This window comes from Silurus meridionalis, chromosome 1 (genome assembly GCF_014805685.1).
Source record: "Silurus meridionalis isolate SWU-2019-XX chromosome 1, ASM1480568v1, whole genome shotgun sequence".
Classification (NCBI taxonomy): Eukaryota; Metazoa; Chordata; class Actinopteri; order Siluriformes; family Siluridae; genus Silurus; species Silurus meridionalis.
Genome location: NC_060884.1, coordinates 31,125,809 through 31,150,493, shown reverse-complemented (window position 1 = coordinate 31,150,493; position 24,685 = coordinate 31,125,809). Strand labels below are relative to the sequence as shown.

The following is a 24,685-nucleotide window of genomic DNA, read 5'->3' as shown; positions in this document are numbered from 1 at the left end:
TTAAATCCGATTGAGAACCTCTGGTGGGACTTAAAGAAAGCAGTTGCAGTGCGCAAGCCTAAGAATGTGACTGAACTGGAGGCTTTTGCCCATGATGAATGGGCGAAGATACCCGTAGATCGCTGCAAGACACTTGTGTCAAGCTATGCTTCACGTTTAAAAGCTGTTATAACTGTAAAAGGATGTTGTACTAAGTACTAAGATTAAATGTCACTTGGGGTTGAATAATTTTGAACACATATATATATATATATATATATACAGTTGTGTTCAAAATTATTCAACCCCAATGCTGTAAATGGTTTTAGGAATTTAGTGTACATTTGTAATTGTATTCAGAATGAAATCCTACAAGGACTTCTTAAAGAACCATATGCAACTAAAATGACATCAATTAGTTTTGTAATACAGTAGTAAATGTTTCTTTTGTGAATTCTTCATTGACATAATTATTCAACCCTTAAAGACTACCACCTGAAGAACAGAGGTTCAACGAAGTGTTTTCAATCAGGTATTGAAAACACCTGTGGATATCAGGAGCAGCAATAAAGCCTAATAAGCACCAATTAGGCAGCTTTAAAATGACTGTGATACTCAGCTCCTTCTAGACATTTACTGGTGTGGTTACAAACATGGTGAGGTCAAGAGAATGGTCCAGGAAGACAAGAGAACAGGTGATTACTCTTCACAGGAAGGGCAATGGCTATAAGAAGATTGCAAAGATGTTAAACATACCAAGAGACACCATAGGAAGCATCATTCGCAAATTCAAGGCAAAGGGCACTGTTGAAACGCTACCTGGTCGTGGCAGAAAGAAGATGCTGACTTCGACTGCTGTGCGCTACCTGAAGCGTAGAGTGGAGAAAAGTCCCCGTGTGACTGCTGAGGAACTGAGAAAAGATTTGTCAGATGTGGGTACTGAAGTTTCTGCTCAGAAAAATACGGGCGCACCCTGCGTAATGAAGGCCTCCATGCCAGAACTCCCAGGCGCACCCCTTGCTGTCCCCAAAGAATAAGAAGAGTCGACTGCAGTATGCCAAAAGTCATGTGGACAAACCACAGAAGTTTTGGGATAGTGTTCTGTGGACTGATGAAACAAAATTAGAACTGTTTGGGCCCATGGATCAACGCTATGTTTGGAGGAGGAAGAACAAGGCCTATGAAGAAAAGAACACCTTGCCTACTGTGAAGCATGGCGGGGGGTCAATCATGCTTTGGGGCTGTTTTGCTTCTGCAGGTACTGGGAAGCTTCAGCGTGCAAGGTACCATGAATTCTCTTCAGTACCAGGAGATATTGATGACAATGTGATGCAGTCCGTCACAAACCTGAGGCTTGGAAGACGTTGGACCTTTCAACAGGACAATGATCCCAAGCATACCTCCAAGTCCACTAGAGCATGGTTGCAGATTAAAGGCTGGAACATTTTGAAGTGGCCATCGCAGTCACCAGACTTAAATCCGATTGAGAACCTCTGGTGGGACTTAAAGAAAGCAGTTGCAGTGCGCAAGCCTAAGAATGTGACTGAACTGGAGGCTTTTTCCCATGATGAATGGGCGAAGATACCCGTAGATCGCTGCAAGACACTTGTGTCAAGCTATGCTTCACGCTTAAAAGCTGTTATAACTGTAAAAGGATGTTGTACTAAGTACTAAGATTAAATGTCACTTGGGGGTTGAATAATTATGTCAATGAAGAATTCACAAAAGAAACATTTACTACTGTATTACAAAACTAATTGATGTCATTTTAGTTGCATATGGTTCTTTAAGAAGTCCTTGTAGGATTTCATTCTGAATACAATTACAAATGTACACTAAATTCTAAAACCATTTACAGCATTGGGGTTGAATAATTTTGAACACATATATATATATATATATATATATATATATATATATATATATATATATATATATATATATATATATATATATTTGAATCTTCTGAATTCTGTATTTTCAGAATGAACTATAATTTAAACTTTCACTATTTAGGCTCACATTTTAATTCACAGTCTCTCTCTCTCTTTTTTTTTGTTGATATATCAGTGGTGTACTTTTATTATGTTAAACACCAATGAATTAAAGCTTTGGTAATGGATAACATTTATTTCCATTTATTTGGTGTCATGAGTTCAGCTGTGAATCTGATTGGTACTTCAACACTGAAGAATTAACCTTGTTAAAGAAAAACAGCAAATGCATTGTTTTACCAGATTCTTTCTGATTCAACTTTTTTTCTTTCTGACACTACAATATGAATTTATATAGAGGAGGAATGTAAATCTGCAAGCAGGCAGAAAAATCTTAACGTTTACAGATTTTGAAGGTTTTGGACACTAATGAAAGAATCCTGCACTTCTGTTGTCAGGAACTGCTTATTTGACCTTTGATCACTTGGTATTTTGCTTGTTAATGCCACTAGAACTATGTACAAATAAACAGAAGGCAGTGGTGGGAGACTCGCCTTCCTTTACGTTCAATTCCACCGGTGTTAAAATGTCTTTACAATCTTTATCTACTCCACAGTAGTACATCAGAGTGTCTTCTTCAGTGAGCTCTTTGATCATCACCATGATCTCTGCTGATTTAGTGGGTAGTAAAATACAGACTGAATACTGCAGAATTATATTATAAACATAGTGTTCAAGAGATATTTCCTGGGTTTTATTTTATTTCATTAATTCTAAAATGACAACACTGAAGAGTTTCTTCTCCCATACTTGTGCATTTTCTGTTTTCCTTCTGTGTTTCTCACATTATCCTCTAGATGGCAGAAGAAGCAACGAACCAATTTAAATGGGCGGCCCTAAAAACTATTGTTTAGAGCTCCAAGGTGATTACACAGTTGTGGTGATATTTACACCTTTTAACATTTTCAAAAGTGTCTCTGTCAGTGATCCACCTGCCACGCCCCCTTTGGTGGCTCTCTTTGCCTCCACTATCCATAGAGCTCCAGGTTTAACCACGCACACCTGGAGCTCATCATCACTCATGCCTCCACTCCCTCTAAAGCTCCAGGTTTAACGAGGCACACCTGAAGCTCATCACTCCACCCCGCTCCTACATAAACCCCTCACTCAAATTCACTCCCCGTTCGTTATTGTTTATGTTTGACTTTCCGTGCTGTATGTCTTCACGTACCGGTTGTCATCCAGGAATCCACTTGACCGTTCCATCCGGACTCCACAATCCCATACCGGCTGCGCTTCACCTCCCGTGCATCTCGGGTCAGCTAGCGCACCTCGGACTTTCTCAACTGTAGGACTGCCGTGTGCTTGTGCTTGTGTGTGTGTGCGCATATGCGTCTGTGTGTGTGTGTGTGCTCGTCTCTCTCTCTCTCCCTCACACGTGCGTTAAAGCCCAAGCGAGCTGTACTCCGGCTTCCGCCTTCTGTTGGTGCAGAATAACGAACCTCCTGAAAAGGATATAAAAAAAAAAAACTCTAGGGAACGAAAATGATCGGATTACCGTCGTGGTCCCGGAAGTCCGCTGCCGTTCACGCGGATCATGCTCGGCAGCGCCACGCCCCCGTGATGACGTCATGGATTTCCCGGCTCGCTTCTCCGGCAACAGGGCTGAGTTTTTATACGGAATTTATACGGAGAATTTATACGGAGCGTCGGTGAATATATAGACTTTTATTCATCCTCTTACCTCACTGAAGCAGACAAGATCGCCCTCCACATTTCTCTGCTGTCTGGAGAATCCCTTTCTCTGGCCAGTGAGTTGTGGAGCGCCTCTGGTGGCGAATTCGGCTTGTGCGCCCGGTTTATCCGGCTTCTCACCCGGGAACTAGGGATGGTCACCGCAGATCTCCACCATCTCTCTCCCGTTACAGCACGATTCCGCTCCAGTGTTTACGAAGAGCTCCGTTCCGCACCAGAGTTTCCCAGAGAGCGCCACTCCGTCCCAGGACCTCCGGGGATTTCCACCCTGCTCCAGGCCCTGCACCAGGCCCTCCAAGATGGCTCTGCTCCACCCCAGGACCTCCAGGAGATCTCTGCCCTGCTCCAGGCCATTCAGGTTGGCTCCACTCCGCCCCAGGGCATCCAGGAGATCCTCAGCCTGCTCCAGGACCTCCAAGAGAGCGTAGCTCCGCCCCAGGACCTCCAGGAGAGCGTAGCTCCGCTCCAGGACCTCCAGGAGAGAACAGCTTCGCTTCAGGGTTTCCCGGACAGCTCTGTTCCACTCCAAGGTTTCCAGGACAGCCCCTTCCCGCTCCAGGATTTCCGGGACAGCCCCTTCCCGCTCCAGGTTTTCCGGGACAGCTCCTTCCCGCTCCAGGGTTTCCAGGACAGCTCCTTCCCACTCCAGGTCTCCACAGAGAGCTCAGCTCTGTTCCAGGTCGCCCAGGAGAGCTCAGCTCCGTTCCAGGTCGCCCAGGAGAGCTCAGCTCCGTTCCAGGTCGTCCAGGAGAGCTCAGCTCCGTTCCAGGTCGTCCAGGAAAGCGCAGCTCTGCCCCAGGACCTCTACGAGAGCGCAGCTCTGCCCCAGGACCTCCACGAGAGCGCAGCTCTGCCCCAGGAACTCTACGAGAGCTCAGTTCTGCTCCAGGACCTCCACGAGAGCTCAGTTCTGCTCCAGGACCTCCACGAGAGCTCAATTCTGCTCCAGGACCTCCACGAGAGCTCAGCTCTGCCCCAGGACCTCCACGAGTGCTTAGTTTTGCCCCAGGACCTCCACGAGAGCTCAGTTCTGCTCCAGGACCTCCAGGAGAGCTCAGCTCCGCTCCAGGCCTCCACAGAAAGCTCCTCTCTGTCACAGAGTGTCTCCGAGAGCTCCTCTCCGCTTCAGAGTCCTGAAGAGAGCTCCGTTCCGCTTCAGAGTCCTGAAGAGAGCTCTGTTCCGCTTCAGAGTCCTAAAGAGAGCTCGACTTTGTCCCAGGACCTCCAGGCGAGTTCGGCCTCCCTCCAGGACCTCCAGGCGAGCTCCTCTCAGCTCCAAGGTCTCCAGGTGAGCTCAGTTCCACGCCAACGTCTCCAGGCGAGCTCTGTTCCGCTTCAGGACCTCCAGGACAGCTCTGTTCCGCCCCGGAGCTTCCCAGTGCACTCAGCTCAGCCCCAAGGCTGCGAAAGGGACGTCGCGAGGTCGTCTGGCCGTGAAGGGGAAGTCGCACCGCCATCTGGCCACGAAAAGGACGTCGTACCGCCGCCTGGACGCGAAAGGGATGTCGTACCGCCGCCTCACGGTCACCCCGAAGGCGACGACTTGCCTCATGGTCTCCCCGAAGGCGACGGCTCGCCTCACTGTCCCCCTGGAGGTGAGGCCATGTCACAGCAGTCCTCTTCAGGTGAAGCCACGTCACTGAGCTCCTCCGCCGGCGACGACTCGCTCTTGGACACCCCTGCAGGTGACGTCACACCTCCGAGCTTCCCCGATGGCGACGTCTCGCCTCTGGGCTCCTCCGATGGCGACGTCTTGCCTCTGGACTCCTCTCCGGACGAAGCCACACCTCCAAATTCCTCTGAAGGCGTCGTCATTGCTCACAGACCCGGCGAAGGCGTCACTGCATTCCTCATCTCCGCCGTGAGCGTAGCTCGGCCTCTGGGCACCACCGAGAAGGTTCTTCTACTCCCGGTCTCCACCGAGTGCTTCACTCGGCCTCCGTTCTCCGTGCTGGACATCACTCCGCTCCAGACCTCCCTGGTTGGCATCAATCTGCCGCTGATCACCACTGCAGACATCACTCGGTCTCTGGTCTCCGCTGTGAAGCTAGCTTAGCCTCTGGATTCTGCTGTGGGCACAGCTTGGTCCCTGTCCTACACCAGAGACATCTCTCTGCTTCCGACTTCCGCTGAAGACAGCTCTCCATCTCCAGCCTCCATCTCCAGCCTCCTTATGTTTGACTTTCTGTGCTGTATGTCTTCACGTACCGGTTGTCATCCAGGACTCCACTTGACCGTTCCATCCGGACTCCACAATCCCATACAGGCTGCGCTTCACCTCCCCATGCATCTCGGGTCAGCTAGCGCACCTCGGACTTTCTCAACCGTAGGACTGCTGTGTGCTTGTGCTTGTGTGTGTGTGCGCGTATGCGTGTCTGTGTGTGTGTGTGCTCGTCTCTCTCTCTCTCCCTCACACGTGCGTTAAAGCCCAAGCGAGCTGTACTCCGGCCTCCGCCTTCTGTTTCGCTCGCACCCTGACAGTCTCAAATAAAAGTGTATATAAAAATGTTCTACAATAGACATTTATGGCAACATTATACCATGTCTGCTTGTTTAACATAAGTGAGCAAAAAATAGACATTTGTATATAAAAAGCAAGCTAATATTGTGATCTCCAAGAAATTGACACGATGCCACTCTTGTTTAAATATACTGGTATTCTTGTAAACTGATTGTTCTGAACCTAAAAATTTATATTTTCATAACCTAATGGAAGACTCATGAAAAGAATGTTGATGAGATGCATGAGATGAGATCTTAAATGTCAAGTCAAGTCAAGTCAAGTTTATTTCTATAGCGCTTTTCACAACAGACATTGTCTCAAAGCAGCTTTACAGAAATCAACAGTCAAGGTGAACGGTGTGCATTTATCCCTGATAAGCAGCCGTGGCGACTGTGGCAAGGAAAAACTCCCTAAGATGTAATGAGGAAGGAACCTTCTTATCCAATATGGCGGCACGGCAGTAGCTCGCAGCGGCCTCTCCGGATCCAAAAATGGTTTAGCACGACCTTCCACAATACATGGACACCAGAGTCAGCTGTGTTCATGTGTACAACCACCAGACACTGCTACAGTACAGGCACCATGCAACCAATAATCTGCATGATGATATTATCAACAACCTTCGCGACCTCGGCTTGCTGCGACCTCGGCCACAAAGACCAGGCCCCCAGCCCTCGGTGTTACCTGATGCCGGTGGCTGGGAGAGGAGACGTCAGCGCTGTTCGAGGAAGCGAAGCGGCAAGCGGGCGGGTGTCCGTGCTAGGCTAAATGCTAACCCTAGCCGGCCGGTTATCCCGTCCATTTTTCTTTCAAACCTCTGCTCCCTGGACAATAAACTGGACTACATCCGACTCCAGCAAAAAACACGGCGAGAGTTTAGAGACTGTTGCGTCTTTGTTTTCACAGAGACATGGCTTAGCGACAGAGTCCCGGAAGCCGCCATCCAGCTAGACAGGCTAACCATGTTTCGAGCCGACAGAAACGCAGCTCTGTGCGGTAAGACTCGCGGTGGTGGCGTGTGTGTTTATATCAACACGGAATGGTGTAAGAACTCTGTGCTTGTTTCTCGCTACTGCTCATCGCTAGTGGAGTTTGTGACTGTTAGATGCAGACCTTTTTATTTACCACGGGAATTCACAACTGGTTACATCGTCGGAGTGTACATTCCTTCCAGTGCTAATGCTAAGGAGGCACTGAGTGAACTCTACGGCGGATTGTTTATTATCGCTGGAGATTTCAACCATGCGAATCTCAGGACTGTGCTTCCTTAACTCCATCAGCATGTGGACTTTGCAACGAGAGGAGCGAACACGCTGGATCTTGTTTACACAAACATCCCCGGCGCATATCGTGCGGAGCCCTGCCCCCATCTCGGATACTCAGACCACTGCTCTGTTATTGTAATTCCAGCATACAGACCGCTCATCAGACGCTCTAAACCGGTTCTGAAACAGGTGAAAACCTGGCCAGAAGGAGCTACTTCTGCTCTTCAGGACTGTTTTGAGTGCACTGACTGGGACATGTTTAGAGAGGCTGCAACCAACGGCGATTCCATCAATTCGGAGGAGTACACATCATCAGTGACCAGCTACATCAGCAAGTGCATTGCTGATGTGACCATCTCCAAGACCATCACTACATGCTCCAACCAGAAGCCGTGGATGACTGCAAATGTGCGTGCGCTGCTGAAACAAAGAGACTCTGCCTTCAGAACAGGGGACAAGGCGGCCTTAAAACAGCAAGGGCCAAACTGTCTCGTGCCATCAGAGAGGCGAAGCGCGCACACGCAAAGAAAATCCACAACCACTTCCAGGACAGTGGAGACACTCGGCACATGTGGCAGGGCATCCAGGCGATCACAAATTACTAGACCACATCACCTGCTTGTGACCGTGATGCCTCCCTCCTAGATGCACTGAACGACTTCTACGCCCGGTTTGAGGTACAGAACAACTCCTCCCACTGACCAGGTGCTCTGTCTAACCACAGCTGAAGTGAGGAAAACTCTGTGCAGAGTTAACCCACGGAAGTCTGCTGGACCTGACAACATTCCTGGCAGAGTGCTCAGGGAATGTGCAGAACAACTAGCAGATTTCTTCACTGACATCTTCAACATCTCCCTGAGCAGCAACGTTGTTCCCACGTGCCTCAAGACAACAACCATTGTTCCTGTGCCAAAGAAATCGACTGTCTCCTGCCTCAATGACTATCGTCCGTCGCGCTCACTCCCATCGTGATGAAGTGCTTGAGAGGCTCGTCATGAGGCACATCAAGACACAGCTTCCACCCTCCCTGGACCCCATGCAGTTTGCGTATCGTCCAAACCGTTCCACGGACGATGCCATCTCCACGACCCTCCATCTGGCCCTCACCCACCTGGATAACAAGGACTCATATGTACGAATGCTGTTCATTGATTTCAGCTCAGCATTCAACAAAATCATTCCTCAGCACCTGATCAAGAAGTTGAACCTTCTGGGCCTGAACACCTCTCTCTGCAACTGGATCCTGGACTTCCTGACTGGGAGACCTCAGTCAGTCCGGATCGGGAACAGCATCTCCAGCACCACCACACTGAGCACTGGAGCCCCTCAGGGCTGTGTGCTCAGTCCACTGCTGTTCACTCTGCTGACTCACGACTGTGCACCAATGCACAGCTCAAATCATATCATCAAGTTCGCTGATGACACGAACGTGGTGGGTCTAATCAGCAAGAACGACGAGTCAGCATATCTCTAAACGTGGACAAAACGAAAGAGATGGTTGTGGACTTCAGGCGAGCACAGAGCGACCAATCTCCACTGATTATTGATGGATCCTCTGTGGAGATCGTCAAGAGCACCAAATTCCTTGGTGTTCATCTGGCAGACAACCTCACCTGGTCACTTAACACCAGCTCCATCACCAAGAAAGCCCAGCAGCGTCTCTACTTCCTGAGAAGGCTGAGGAAAGCCCACCTCCCTCCCCCCATCCTGACCATGTTCTACAGAGGGACCATTGAGAGCATCTTGAGCAGCTGCATCACTGCCTGGTTTGGGAATTGCACCGTCTCGGATCGCAAGACCCTACAGAGGATAGTGAGGACAGCTGAGAAGATCATCTGAGTCTCTCTTCCCTCTATCATGGACATTTACACTACACGCTGCATCCGCAAAGCACACAGCATTGTGGACGATCACACACACACTTTTTACACTCCTACCATCAGGAAAACGGTTCCGAAGCATTCGGGCCGCAACAACAAGACTGTGCAACAGTTTCTTTCCACAAGCCATCAGGCTACTCAACACACAGAACTGAAACAGAACTCGCACACACTCATTTACTCACACACACACACACTCACTTAAATGTGTGTTACTGAACTGTACAACCTGGACTAAACACAATCATCACTGATCTCGATCCACTCCATCACCACTTATCTATTCATTATTATTTATACTCGCACCTTGTACTACAGTGGAATGTTTACATGCTGTCTTTGCACCTTTGTATTCAGTATAATATTTACATGCTGTCTTTGCACCTCCTTGCTGCTGTTTTTGCACTACATTGTTCTGTTCTGTTTGTATTCTCTCCTGGGTATAGTTTTTGCATTTCTCCTTACACCGTATTGTATAATCAAGTATACAGCAGGTTTACTAGTCGGCGCTATACTTGGTCTTTTGTCTTTTGTCTTGTCTTGTGTTGTCTGTCTGCACTGTTTGTCGGCACTGTTTGCACCAGGTTGCACTCGATGCACTTTATGTTTGTATTGTAGCTCTATGCTGTTGTTGTTTTGTTGCTTGGTGTAGCACCAGGGTTCGGAGAACGTTGTTTCGTTTTACTGTGTACTGTGTACCACTGTGTATAGCAAAAATGACAATAAAAGCCTCTTGACTTGACTTGACTTGACCTTGAGAGGAACCAGACTCAAAAGGGGAACCCATCCTCATTTGGGTGACATCAAGAGTTTGATCATAAATCTTTCAACAGTACAGAACACTGGAGAGTGAGAACTAACATGAGTACTGGAGTATAAGATTTTAAGTAATGTTCTTTCTACAGGCTTAATGGTTATAAAACTAGGAGCTACTGAGCTCAACATTTGTGATTATCACTGATCCAACACCAGCTTCTCCATGCCAGAGCCTTTAACACTCCAGGAGGTCCAATGTCAAAACTCTACACATGTAGTGGGATACACTTGGCACTGGTACGTCTCTAGATGGTTCGGGATGTTTGCGAGTTTGGCATTTACTTCTTCAAAGGTCTATAATCTTCATGAGGTGGGATGTGACTGGAGCTGGTCAACCTCAGGATGCCTCAGGATGGGGAGAGAAAGAGAAGCAGTGGAGAGGAATTAGTGTAGCTGCTGTTCATGATGTTAACAGCACAAGTTGATAATGTGCATGTGATCATATGTTCTGGAGCACAAGGTTATGATGTGAGACGTATGTTATGTGTAGGCTTTGCTAAAAAGATATGTTTTCAATCTGCACTTAATCTGGGAGAGTGTGTCTGAGCCCCAAACACTGTCAGGAAGACTATTCCAGAGTTTAGGAGCTAAATGTGAAAATGATCTACCACCTTCAGTGGACTTTGCTATTCTAGGAACTACTAGAAGCCCAGAGTTTTGAGATCTCAGGGAGCGTAGCGGATTGTAGCGTGTTAAAAGACTGGAGAGATACATGGGAGCCAAACCATTTAGTGCTTTATAAGTAAGAAGCAGTAGTTTGAAGTCTATTCGAAACTTAACAGGAAGCCAATGTAGGGACGATAAGATTGGGGTTATATGGTCATATTTTCTTGAACTTGTAAGAACTCTTGCTGCCGCATTCTGAACTAACTGAAGCTTGTTTAGTAATGATGCAGGACATCCACCTAGTAATGCATTACAATAGTCTATTCTGGAGGTCATGAACGCATGGACGAGCTTCTCTGCATCAGATATAGATAACATGTTTCTTAGCTTAGAAATATTTCTAAGGTGAAAGAAGGCTGTTTTTGTAACTTGGTTGAGATGATTATTAAAAGATAAGTTGCGGTCTAAAATAACTTAAAGGTATTTTACTGTTGAAATAGTGGTTACAGAACATCCGTTTAAATGCAGGTTGAGATGCTGGAGCTTCTGTATACTAGTTTTTGGGCCGATGAGCAAAATCTCCGTCTTATCAGAATTTTTTGGAAACTGCTACAGGTTTTGTGCTCTAGGTGGCAGTAGAAGTATAATATTACATTTTAAATTTAATATTATATTTATTTTTATAAATATCCTCAGTAAAATGTATTCTAAAGCACCGAGAGGAAAAATAACTCACATGAAGAAAGATGTTCACATGCAGAATGCTGATATTAAACACTCATACACCTTCATATGATCATTTACATACTGGAACTAACAAGAGGCTCATAGTTCACACATTTAACACAGACACTTCCTGAAGAGCTCTTTCTCACACATCTAAAGGGGGAAATGGGTGTAGCATCACTTTTTGTTTAAGATACAGATGAAGACGCAGCATATTTAGGTTCAGAGCCAGTAACAGTGTTTAACAGAACAGGAACTTTAGTATCGTTCTGAAGTGGATTTGGTGTGGAAATCTGTGTGAACTCAGGATGAAGATCCTCCTTCTCATCTTCACCTTCTGCCTGATCTCAGGTAAAGAAATAAGCTTCATAATAATCCTCACTTTCATCGGCAGTGTTACAGGAAGGAAGGTTTTGCTCAGATGGATATTTGGTGTTTTGTTAGATGGAGGAGCCTCTAATGAAGTAACAGGATATTTAGGAGGAAGAGTCCTTATCAAGTGCAAGTATAAAACAGAATCTACACAAAACCTAAAATATTTCTGTAAGGATTCATCGCCAGGCTGTTCTGATCTAATAAAGACAGGAGATAAAAACATGTGGGTAACTTCAGGAAGATTCTCACTGTTTGATGACACCAATTTAGCAGAGTTCAGGGTGATGATCAAAGAGATCACTGGAGAGGACACTGGGAAATACCACTGTGGAATTAGGAAAGATTATGGGGGAGACACTTCCACACCAGTGACACTGAAGGTGCAGGAAGGTGAGTCTTCCACCACTGCGTTCTGTTTATTTTCACAAAGTTCTAATGTCATTAGCAGACACTCAAAATGGCTGAGCCATTTAGCATATTTTACATTATAATTCCTGACTGTAAATAAAATATCCAATTGAATCTAAACAATCTCTTCACATGCCCTTTGAACTCACCTGTTTCCTTTTTACCCTCAATTATTTTCATGACTTTAATTCCTGATGGTTCAGGCCTTATCATTACAATGTTTCATTGAAGGAAAAGCTCAACATCTAACCTCACTTTTACGCCTAACCTGCTTGTTACAAACAAACTTAATTTAAAAGCTATGAATCTGTTTGTCATGTTTAAAGTCAGGATCTTAAAAAAAAATCTTCTTTTACTTATTAAGCTTGTTGAACATGATTTGAACTGTCAACAGGAAGCTCTGGCTCTAGAGAAGTGAATGCATATACAGGAGGAAGAATCAATGTCAAGTGCAGATATGAGGATAAATATAGAGACAACCCAAAATCTATCTGTAAGATCGGAACACAACCGCTGTGTTTTCCTCTAACAACAACAAAACTGTACAGTGAATGGACACATAATGGCAGATTCTCAATTGATGACAACAGAAATGCAGGATTCGTTAATGCATTTATCAGTGAACTGTTTATGGAGGACACTGGAACATACTTGTTCACTGTTGCTGTGTCTGATGAAATTGAGACCTCCACTGTAATCAATCTGACTGTAAGAGAAGGTGAGTATTTTTTTATTGTGTTTTATTAGAAGAAAATATGATAATATTTATAATATTATAATGTCAGTGTAAAAAGTAAAGCTAAATTACCAAAGGTCACATTAGGATTCAGCTGTGATTTTTTTATTGTATTCTGCTAATGAGTTTATTTTGATTTAATGGTAGAAAATATTTAATCTCTCCTATAATATGCCATAATTTATAATTTCTCTCTAATTACTACATTGACTGGAGATAATGGGATAAAATTACCATATACATGCAAGTGTGGTAGTATATAGAAATATATAGTTTCACAGCCCACCAAATTCTTTTGTGGCTAAAAGAATACTAAAGAACAAACATTTAGTATTGAAACAAATATGTTATAATCAACTTGTAAACATTTTTTCACTATCTAAATGCTACAGTCATATTCAGATCCTTAAATGCATTTTTTCCTTTTCATTTTTGGGTTAACCAGACTTTAAATCATATAACTTTACATATGTTAGAGAATCATTCACTCACCTGCCCACCCACCCATCCATCCATCCTTCCATCCATCCATCCATCCATCCATCCATCCATCCATCCATCCATCCATCCATCCATCCAAACACCCACTGATCTATCCATTCATCCATATTTACATACCTACATACATACATACATACATCTACCTATCCATCCAACAAACCATATTTCCATACATACATCCAACATCAGTAAGCACTTTATCCCGGTCAGGTTCATGTGGATTCAGAGCTGAACCTCTGAACTCTGTGTACAATGCTGGAAAATAACACACTGGTGAAAATTTAGCATTGCCAATGCACCTACCAGCATTTTTTTTAGAATTTGGATGAAACCCAGACAAACCCATTCACACACAGGGACAATATGTAAGACACCAGAGACACAGTAACCTGTACTTGTGACTATGGATTTGTGAATGTTATATTCTGGGTCACCAGATCACTAAATTTAGAACCAAACAGAAGAGAAATACATTTCAGATTAAAAACATCTGTAGCTTCCCTAACCTTCAGAAACAGTAGAAAATATTGAAATGTACTGTTTTTTCTAAGGCCACCACACAAATAAAGTGATCTGATTGGTTGTGATTTGCAGATCTGTCCTATGAGAAGTCCATCAGTAAGACTGTCCAAATAGGAGAAGATTTAAACATCAGCTGTAAATACCCAGAATCCCTCAGGAATTATTCCAAGTTTCTCTGCAACAGGCATGCAGCTGCTGTATGTCCTTATAAAGTGTCTGTTACAGAAAGTAGAAAAGATGTAAATGTGGGGAAATTCTCCCTGTATGATGACAGAACAGAACAAATCTTCACTGTGAGTATTAGAAATGTAACTAAAACAGACTCTGGTGAATTCTGGTGTGGAGCTGAAGCAGCCTGGACATCTGATCATGGATACAAGGTTTATTTCACACAGATCAACCTGACAGTTACTGGTGAGTTTGTAGAAAAATGGACACACACTGCATTAACTATTGTGACATTACAGAGTCTTTGTGTGAAGCATAGAGTCAGTGCACATCATAACCAACACTAGCCTGTGATATTATTGGTGATTAGTGAACAGAACAATAATGGTAGTATAAATAGAGCAGATATTTTTAGAAAGAAGTTTGTTACCACATGGAACTGAATTAATGTAGCTGCTATTCTCTGTTAACATTTAAAATTTTGTCCTTTTAGACTAAATGATGTGATGAGCAGATTTTATTAGCCTCATAATCTGTTATCTGGTCTTCCTCTGCTCGTGTGTATTTCACTTCACTTCCTGTGATTATCAGATGTATAAACAGCAGTCTGTACTTCTGACACAACAATAATGTAAACTGTATTGTGTTGCCTCTGTACTGATATCAGTCACATACCAGATTCACTCACTTCATGTTGTTTATTTTCAAACTTAACCTTTTTACTGCTTTAGATTCAAGTTTACCAGTGCCAAAACTGAAGCCAACTCAACCTTCACCACAACCATTATCATCATCATCATCATCATCATCACCACCATCCCTATCAACATCTTCCTTCTCCTCCTTCCCATCATTACCACCACCATCACCATCATTAACACCACTATCATTATCATCATCATCATCATTACCATCACCATCATCATCATTACCACCACCACCACCATCATCATCATCACTATCATCATTACCACCACCATCATCATCATCATCATCACTATTATCGTCATCATTACCATCACCATCACTGTCCTCATCACCATCATCATCATCATTACCACCAACATCACCATCATTACCACCACTATTATCATCACCATCATCATCACCTTCATCATCGCCACTATTCCTCTCAACATCTTTCCTTTTCTCCTCCTCCTCCTCATCATCATCACCATCATCTAAACCAGCAGGTGAGTCTCCTCATGTGCACGTCAGACCCATAACTTTAATGAATCTGATCCCTTAAGAATGATCAGCATGTAGGTTAAAGTTTCTCTTCCATGATTTCCAGCTTCCACTGTGATCATGGTGTCTGTAATTCTGCTGCTGCTTCTGATTGGAATCATATTCCTCACTTTCACTGTTCAAAAGAGACGCAGGATGCATGGTACATGAACTCAAACACATGAAATGCTTAATATAAACATGTATCTTGTAATGCAGATGTAAATGCAACTAAAACAGCATTTATTAAATCCAGACAGAGAAATCTAATTAATAAAGCAAACTTATTGTCAACACAGATGCAGTTCATGTATGATAGTTAAGTACAACACATACTTATTATTATTTTCAGCACCTTTTGCTACAGCAGTTTTACCTTGTCTTTTTGGAGTCTACCAGTTTAGCACTGACTTTTGGACCAGTTTTGATATGCAAGAATGTTCTAATGTAGATCTGTTACATTGTGAGATAATCTCCTGCCACCAGCACCAAAAAGGACATTTGTGTCCATGAACAAGAATCAATAGATTAAATTTCATGACTATAATCACAAAATGCCATGAGACTGGGTTCCTCTGTACAGCGCTGTTTAAATCAGTCCATGGGTTTTTGGCAGCATTTAGATCCAGGCTCTGACTGAAACATTCCAAAACCTATTTTTCTTTGGAAGCTATTCCTTTGTTCATACTGTATGAATTTGTGCTTTGGGATGTTATTATGCTCCATGATTTATTTTTTACTTATTAGACCTTCAGTCTCAGCTGAAGATAAGCTGGCCTATATATGTTTTATTGTGTATGATGTTCTTTGGGTGATTGGCTGACTTTTGCATCAAATATATATTTTTAATTTATTGTAGATGAGTGAATACAGGATGTCTGGAGATCATGACATCACAAACTGAAAATAACAGCATTAATACCTACTGACTAAGTGACTTTTTTCCCCCACCAGATTCTGTTGCCCAGAATTCTGTCCAAAACTCAGAAAGTGACCAAGCGGTAATTCTCTTTATATGTTTTTGAGTCTGTTTAGTTGCAAACCTTGTTTAAATTTAAGAAAATGGCAAATATATGTGTGTTTCTGTTGATCTCACAGGTTCCTCTTGTTGTCTCTGATTATGAGGAGATTAAAGACACCAATCGACGTTCTACCTCAGAAGCTGAAACTTCCACATTTTACTCAACTGCTCAAATACCCACAATCACTTCTCAACCTGTTTATGCAGAGATAGAGGTTCCTACAATTTCCTGTGATTCTGCAATTTATTCTACCGCTCAGCTACCCACAATCCCCTCTGAGCCTTCTCAAACAGTTTATGCAGAGATAGAGGGTCCTACAATCTCCTGTGATTCTGCAATTTATTCTACTGCTCAACTACCCATAAGCCCCTCTGATCAGGAAATCTACTTTACAGCTCAGTTACCCACAAGTCTCTCTGCTGAGAAATCTGTTGATGGTTTGACTCACGCAACAGTGAGTTCTCACTCCAATGCCACCAGCTCTAATGATGCAGTTCCACATATTAAGGAAGACGTCTCTACTGTCTACACTTCAGTCAGTCACGTGACTTTGTCTGTTTAGATGAATCTGTTGGCTTCAGTCAAGTGGCACTGGAACTTTACTATTTATTCCAGATGACTTTCTCTTTCTTCATCGTCTTTTTCATCCTCTGTCCCTCCTTCAAAACAATATTTTCAGCAATCAGCATATGCAATGAAGACATTATTCTTTTGTCATTCTTTAACATAATTACTACTCATAGTTTTCCATAGTTTGCACCCTAAACTAATTTCCATGGTATAACAAATCTAGAACTTATGATCTGTCCCAAAAGGAATGTAATGAGAGCAGTTCATGTTTGTGATGGAGTTTTGTCAGGTAACCAGAACCCTGCAGGCAAATCGGTCACAGTCACTGATTGAATGGTTGATCCTGGTGGTTCTATGCTTTTATAAAATATTTCAGCAAATGGGACTTTTAATTTTGTACTCTGTCAGGATTAAGAACCAAGACTCTGTACTGCACGACCACATGACTTGGTCACATGTCTCCGATCACTCATACCTGAACTATATTGTCTTGTGGTAGTGAATGTATTTTTGTAACCCAGAACGCTTTAGGAGTACCAGGAAGGGAACACGTTGGTCTGAGACACATGGGCTGACTCTTCACCAAGCAGACTTAAAGAGAGGTTCTGACTGACCTTAGGGTAACCATCTTCCTCCTTCCCTGCACAACTAATGAATTCACTTTGCTTCCATGTGTTCAGAGGATGAGAATCCGTTTCCCTGAATTGCAGAGGGCACCAGGAAAAACTCCTACAGTCCATTCCACCATTGATGTTTAGCTGAGAACACGACTCAGCTCGCTTGCTCTGCTTAGATCATTTCTTCTTCCTTACTCTATGCAGAAAGCATCACTCACTCTTCTGCTTCCACCTTGAACTTGTTTCTCTCACAAGCTTTGCACTAGCTATCGCTCCTGTGGACCCACACAGAGAAGCAGACATCATCTATTTTTTTTTTTTCAGGCCCCTTGCCCTCCCTTGTGTGTTCGAACATTTAAGTGGGATCATGGCCCTGGACTATGATTCCCTGTACTTGGTCACATGGTTTTTGATTAGAAAATTATCAACCAATAATCCAAATCCAAAAGTATTTTAGGACAGTTGGTGGAAAATGGAACCCACAGAAAACCCTTATGGTCACCGACAGAATATGCAAAATTTTACACAGACAGTTTCTTAATTTTAAACACTGGAAATTGGATCTGTGATACAGAAATGCTTTTTATATTCATGTTAGTTTTATTTTATTTAATTCTTATGATGACATCACTGCAGATTTTTCTTTTACCACACTGTATTTTGTGTTTAGTGTATCTGTTCCACACTTGTTTTTTTGTCTGCACTCTTTGCACTCGGTTGCATGAGGCACTTTATGTGGCGAGGACACTTACTTTAGTCCTTAGCTCTGTGTTTAGTTATGTAGCTCTTTGTTGTTTAATTTACCACCAGTATTCTGGGGGAGTGTTGTCTTATTTCACTGTGTACTGCATCAGGTATATATCGTTGAAATGACAATAAAAGCTTATTGACTTGATTTGACTTGACTGTTGTACATTTTCTATTTTCGTCCAGTGTTTCTCACATTATCCTCTAGATGGCAACAGAGGAAACAAACAATTCAAAATGGCCGCCTAACAACTTTAGAGCTGGAAGGTGATTCCACAGTTGTAGTGATATTTACACCTTTGACATCTTACTAATACAATTTTATAATAATATAATTCAAAATGGCAATTATCTAGCAACCATTCTAAAGACATTCAAACAATTAGGACATTCTTTTGAATTATTTTTTTATATTTTTCTTTCATATGTTTATTGAGTCTATTCATGTATTTATGATTTTTATCAGTGAATTTAAGACGATCAAAAGAAGTAAAAAAAAAATAATAATAATTATAGAAGTTACTTGTCTTCTTTACAGGATCTTCAGGAAACGTCACGAAATAATGCCACTTCCTGTTAAACATATCAGTAACATTCCTGTCTACCTAAATTGTTTATTTAATATAATTTTTTTTAATAAAATAATGTATAGGTCATAAAATGCGATTTTAAATAAGGTGCTGTTTTTTCATGTTCTTTAATTTGTGGGTTTTTTAATTTAATTTTTTATTTTTTGTTGTTGTTTTAAATGACTACCGATTTTACAAATGTCTTTTGGGTTTACGTGTTTGTAAATGATATAATTGGAACATAAATTACATTATAATTGTAGAATCACCCTGCAAGTGTCTGCATGTGAACTGAGAGTGATGCTGCTGTAAAAGAAGCTGAACTCAAAATTTGATTGTGTGAATTTGTAGAGGTTTTATTCCCAGAACAGCAACAGGAACTGCTATATGTTTTGTGCTCTAGAGGGCAGTAGAGGATTTCTGGTATTAGAGCAGTACACACTGGCATGGAGTATTAATTATCCTCAGTAAAGTTAAACCTGGAGCACTGAGAGGAAAAATAACTCACATGGAGAAAGATGCTCACATGCAGAATGCAGATATTAAACACTCCTACACCTTCATATGAGTGTTTACACACTGGACCTGATCAGTGGCTCATGCTGTGTCAGAAATTTGAAATGTTTGGAATGATGCTTATGTATTTCACACATATTTCACACACTTGCTGAACAGCTCTTTCTCACACAGCTAAAAGGGGAAATGGGCGCAGCTTTAGTTTCCAGTAAAGACTTAAAATTTTAAAATCAGCATATTCACAGAGCAGGACAGAGACAGTAACAGTGTGTAGCAGAACAGCAGCAATAAAATCTTTCTGAAGTGGAGTTGGTGTGGAGATCTGTAAGTGTGACCTCAGGATGAAGATCTTCCTCCTTATCTTCACCTTCTGCCTGATCTCAGGTAAAGAAATGCACTTTATAATAATCCTCACTTTTAGCAGCAGTGTTCCATGAAGGAAGGTTTTGCTCAGATGGATATTTGGTGTTTTGTTAGATGGAGGAGCCTCCAAGGAAGTAACAGGATATTCAGGAGGAGGAGTCCTTATCAAGTGCAAGTATAATACAGAATACACACAAAACCTAAAATATTTCTGTAAGGGTTCAAGGCCAGGCTGTTCTGATCTAATAAAGACAAAAGACAAAAACATGTGGGTTACTTCAGGAAGATTCTCACTGTTTGATGACATCAAATCAGCAGAGTTCAGGGTGATGATCAGAGAGATCACTGTAGAGGACACTGGGACGTACCAGTGTGGAGTTGATAAATCTTGGGCAATGGACATTTACACACCAGTGAATCTAAAAGTAAAGGAAGGTGAGTCTCCAACCACTGCCTTCTGTTTATCTTCACAAAGCTCTAGTGTCATTAGCAGACACAATAACAAGTAATCACACTTCAGTACTCTGTATTTTTTTCTGTATTTTATAATAGTTACAATATTGGATTTTATTCTGTATTGATAAAACCAAGTAATGCATCTAGACTTCAATTTCTGACTATCATTTAACTGTCCAGTTAAATCCAAAACATCCTCTGCTTACTGAACTTAATTGCTTTCTATTTAACATTTTTACCTTCAGTAAATAGATTCCAATTCATTCACATTTAATCTTTGATGATTCTGATCCCATCCTTTATTTGTTTAGTTTTTCCCACAAGTTTTTTATATTTGTTTCTCTTTTGATGTCTTTTTGTCATCTTCTTGCCCATGAGTTTGTTTGACTGATTTATTTGATTCTACTGATTTAGAATGATAATAAATGTTTAATGCTTTGTTCTTCTTCTAACCTCATCCTTAACCCAAACCTTCATTTTGTTTACAAAGTAACTTGAACTAAAGCAAGCGTGGAGCTGAAGATTTATTTCACACAGATCAGCCATGTAAGACACCAGAGACACAGTAACCTGTACTTGTGACTGTGGATTTGGGAATGTTATATACTGGGTCACCAGATCACTAAATTTAGAACCAAACAAAAGAAATACATTTCAGATTAAAAACATCTGTAGCTTTCATAGCCTTCAGAAACAGTAGAAAATATTGAAATGTACTGTATTTTCTAAGGCCACCACACACATAAACTGATCTGATTGGTTGTGATTTGCAGATCTGTCCTATGAGAAGTCCATCAGTAAGACTGTCCAAACAGGAGGAGATTTAAACGTCAAATGTAAATACCCAGAATCCCTCAATAATTTTCCCAAGTTTCTCTGCAATAGGCACGCAGCTGCTGTATGTCCTTATAAAATATCTGTTACAGAAAGTAGAAAATATGTATATCTGGGGAAATTCTCCCTGTATGATGACAGAACAGAACAAATCTTCACTGTGAGTATTAGAAATGTAGCTAAAACAGACTCTGGTGAATACTGGTGTGGAGCTGAAGCAGCCTGGACATCTGATCATGGATACAAGGTTTATTTCACACAGATCAACCTGACAGTTACTGGTGAGTTTGTTGAGACACGGAAACACACTGCATTAATTATTGAGACATTAGCGAGACTTTATGTGAGGCATAAAAAAGTGCACATCCTAACCAGGACTAGCATGTGATATTTTGGTGATTATAATTAATGGCGTTACAAATTGAGCAGTTATTTCTAGAAAGAAATTCTAGAACTGATGTAGCTCCTCCTGCAGATTTTTTATTACGCTCAGAGTCTGTTTTTGCTCTGCACATGTATATTTACTTCACTTCCTAAAATTATCAAATGTATAAGGAGCAGTCAGTATTACACTGGTACAGTTACACTTGTACTAAGTGTAACCTGTAGTGTTTTTCATCTGTACTGTTATATACTAGATTCACTCACTTCATGCCATTCATGACTGAACTAACCTTACAGATCCACATGTTCCAGTTTCTACCTCGAAATCAACTCAACCATCACCATTATCAACATTATCAGCATTATCACTACCATCATCATCTTCATCATCATCAACTGAGCCTCCTTCAGCTTCTTCTTCAGCAGGTGATTCTGCTCAGATGCACATCACACCCATACTATAACTACATGACTTTGATGAATCTGAATCTGATGTTAAATTGACTGTTTCACTTCCAGGATTTCCAGCTTCCACTATGATCACTGTGTCTGTAATTCTGCTGCTTCTTCTGATTTGACCATGTTTCTCTATTTTACTTTTCAAAAGAGACGCAAGATGCACGGTACCCTTACTCAAACAAACCACCTGATCAAATATTATTCAAATAAATGTGTGTTGATGCACTGCAGTATAAAGAGGTTTAATGAAATTTAATGCTCAATAAGCACATGTTTTAGTCGTTAGCTTTGATTTCTGTTATGTAGCTCTATGTTGTGTGATGTAACTCTATGTTGTGTTTTGTAGCACCAGAATTCTGGGGAAACATTGTCTCATTTCACTGTTTACTGTGTCAGCTATATATATGGTTGAAATTACAATAAAAGCTTCTCAAATGTGCTGACTATTTCTTTAAAGAAATACAACCCTACAGCCCAAAAATTTGGAAAAATCATAAAATGTCAATAAAAACAAAATGCAATGATTTGCTGATCAATACAGCAATATTTTATGCACAAAGGAACATAGAAAACATATAAAATATTTGAACTGAGAAAGATAACCAGCTGTATATGTCTGGAAACTGAGAGCAATTGCTACGGTTTTGGGAGAGGAATCTTGTCCCAAGATTCTATCTACAACAGTCCTGGGTCTTCTTTCTCATATTTCTTGTTTAATGATGCACTAAATGCTTTGAAATGAAGAAATTCTGGAATGCAGGCAGGTCATTTCAGCACCCAGCCACCTTTTTTGAAGATATGCTGCTGTGATGAATGCAGTATGTGGTTTTGTGGTCTATCTTGCTCAAATATGCATAGCCTTTCCTGAAAAAGACATTGTATGGAGGCATTTGTTGCTCTAAAACCTGTATATACCTTTTAGCACTGATGGTGCCTTTCCAGATATGTAAGCAATAATGCACCCCTATATCATCAGACATGCATGCTTTTAAGCTGAGCACAGATAACAAGCTAGATGGTCCCTATAATCTTTAGTCCAGAGGACACAGTGGACATTGTTTCCAAAAGGAATTAAAAATTTCAGTTTTCCACTTTGTTTCAGTTTATTTTAAGAGAGATTTGGCCCAGAGAAGATGGTAGCATTTCTGAATAATGTTAACATGTGTTTTTTATCTTTGGATGATACATCTTTAACCTGCATTTGTGGATGAAATGGCAAACTGTGATTAAGAAAACGATTTCTGGATGTGTTTCTGAGCCTATGCAGTGATCTCTATTACATACTTCTCAGAATCTTTCTTAGACTTTATTTGATATTATGTAGTGTGAGATATTCAAAGTCTTTGCAATCTGATGTTTGTTCCTCAACATCAAATATCTGAATATCTTACAGTACATGATATTAAATAAATTATAACAAGTATTTTTCCAGTCTTTTCTTGCCCCTGTCCCAATTTTTTGCGACATGTTGCAGCCATCAAATTCACAATTACCTTATTTATATTTATATTACGCTCTGCACATTTTTACTTTTGAGAGACTCTGCCTCTTTAGGATACTCTATTTTTACCCAATCATCTCACAGACCTATTGTCAATTAACCTAATTAGTTTAATATTTCTGCTGTTTATTTTTAATCCTTTTTTAATAAATACTTTTCCCTCTTTTTCCATGAAATGTTTTTTTTTTTTTTAGATGTTGCAACCATTAAACTCAAAATTACTTTTTTAAAGGTACATTTCCTCCGTTTAAACATTTACAATGTTTTCTATATACCATTGTAAATAGAATACATGTTTATGAGATTTGCACATCATTGTAGTCTGTTTTACATCTCAATCTTTTTGGAATTAGGGTGTTGTGTTGCTTTCTGTCATTGATTATGAGGAGATTGAAAACACCAGACTAGCTTCTGTCTCAAAAACTGAAACTTCCACAGTTTATGCCACTGTTTAACCACCCACATTTCCATCTGATCAGGAAATCTACTCCCCAGCTCATGTTTGACTCAAGGTTTGACTTATGCAACAGTGAGTTTTCACTCCAATGCCACCAGCTCTAATGATGCAGTTACATAGTTTAAGAAGACGTTTAATGTGTATATGCTTCAGTCACGTGATAGATATGTGGCACTGGAACTTAAACTTTTCTCATTGTTTTTCTCTTCTTTTTACCCCTCAAACAATATTTTAGCATTAACTATTTGCAATCACATCTCATTCTTTAAAAAATATTTTCCTAGTTTCCCATAGTTTGCACACGCATCTAAATTACACGGTCAAACCTAGAAATGCTTGGTTTCTTCCTTAAGGAATTTACTAAAAGCAGTTCATGCTTGTTCACATTTCAAGCTGAAATGTTTCAATTGGTATGTGTTTGTGTCCTGTCAGGCAGGCAGAATCCTGTGAACAATGTTAAGTATTAGCCACTGGTTGAATGGTTGATCTTAGTGGTTTTATGATGATTGTTCTGTACAGTGGGCCTTTCTCTGTGTTCTGGCAGGATTATGATGCTAAACTTTGATTTCCATCAGCCAATTCTACATGTTACTGTTACTTGTAAATGTTACTGATCATTCACTTAATTAAAGATATTACATTGTATTGATATAAACTGTATATAACATCTGTTTTACAACATTATTAAAGTTTGTCTTTCATGGTTGCTGTTGTCTATAACCGTTTTTACTTTCTTGCTCAGGTTATGTTTTTATGTTCCTGTTTTGTTACTTGGTTTTTGTTTATAAA

General features: G+C 41.3%; 2 protein-coding genes across 6 annotated transcripts in view; both read left to right on the top strand.

Annotated features, from left to right (window-relative positions):
• LOC124387654 (CMRF35-like molecule 8) overlaps positions 1-17,697 on the top strand; it is a 25,822-nt gene extending 8,125 nt beyond the window's left edge. For all 5 annotated transcript variants that reach the window (XM_046852137.1, XM_046852131.1, XM_046852171.1 and 2 more), the window contains 2 exons: positions 16,356-16,402; positions 16,500-17,697. In XM_046852137.1, the coding sequence (XP_046708093.1) occupies positions 16,356-16,402; positions 16,500-16,985 (533 nt within the window). In that variant the 3' untranslated portion in view covers positions 16,986-17,697. The remainder of the gene's footprint in view (positions 1-16,355; positions 16,403-16,499) is intronic.
• Positions 17,698-19,700: 2,003 nt separating this feature from the next.
• LOC124382767 (CMRF35-like molecule 7) lies at positions 19,701-24,346 on the top strand. Its single transcript, XM_046844995.1, has 4 exons — positions 19,701-19,826; positions 19,920-20,240; positions 21,035-21,159; positions 24,329-24,346. The coding sequence occupies exons 1-4, from the start codon at positions 19,784-19,786 to the stop codon at positions 24,344-24,346; spliced, it is 507 nt and encodes a 168-aa protein (XP_046700951.1). The 5' UTR covers positions 19,701-19,783.
• The last annotated feature ends 339 nt before the right edge of the window (positions 24,347-24,685 follow it).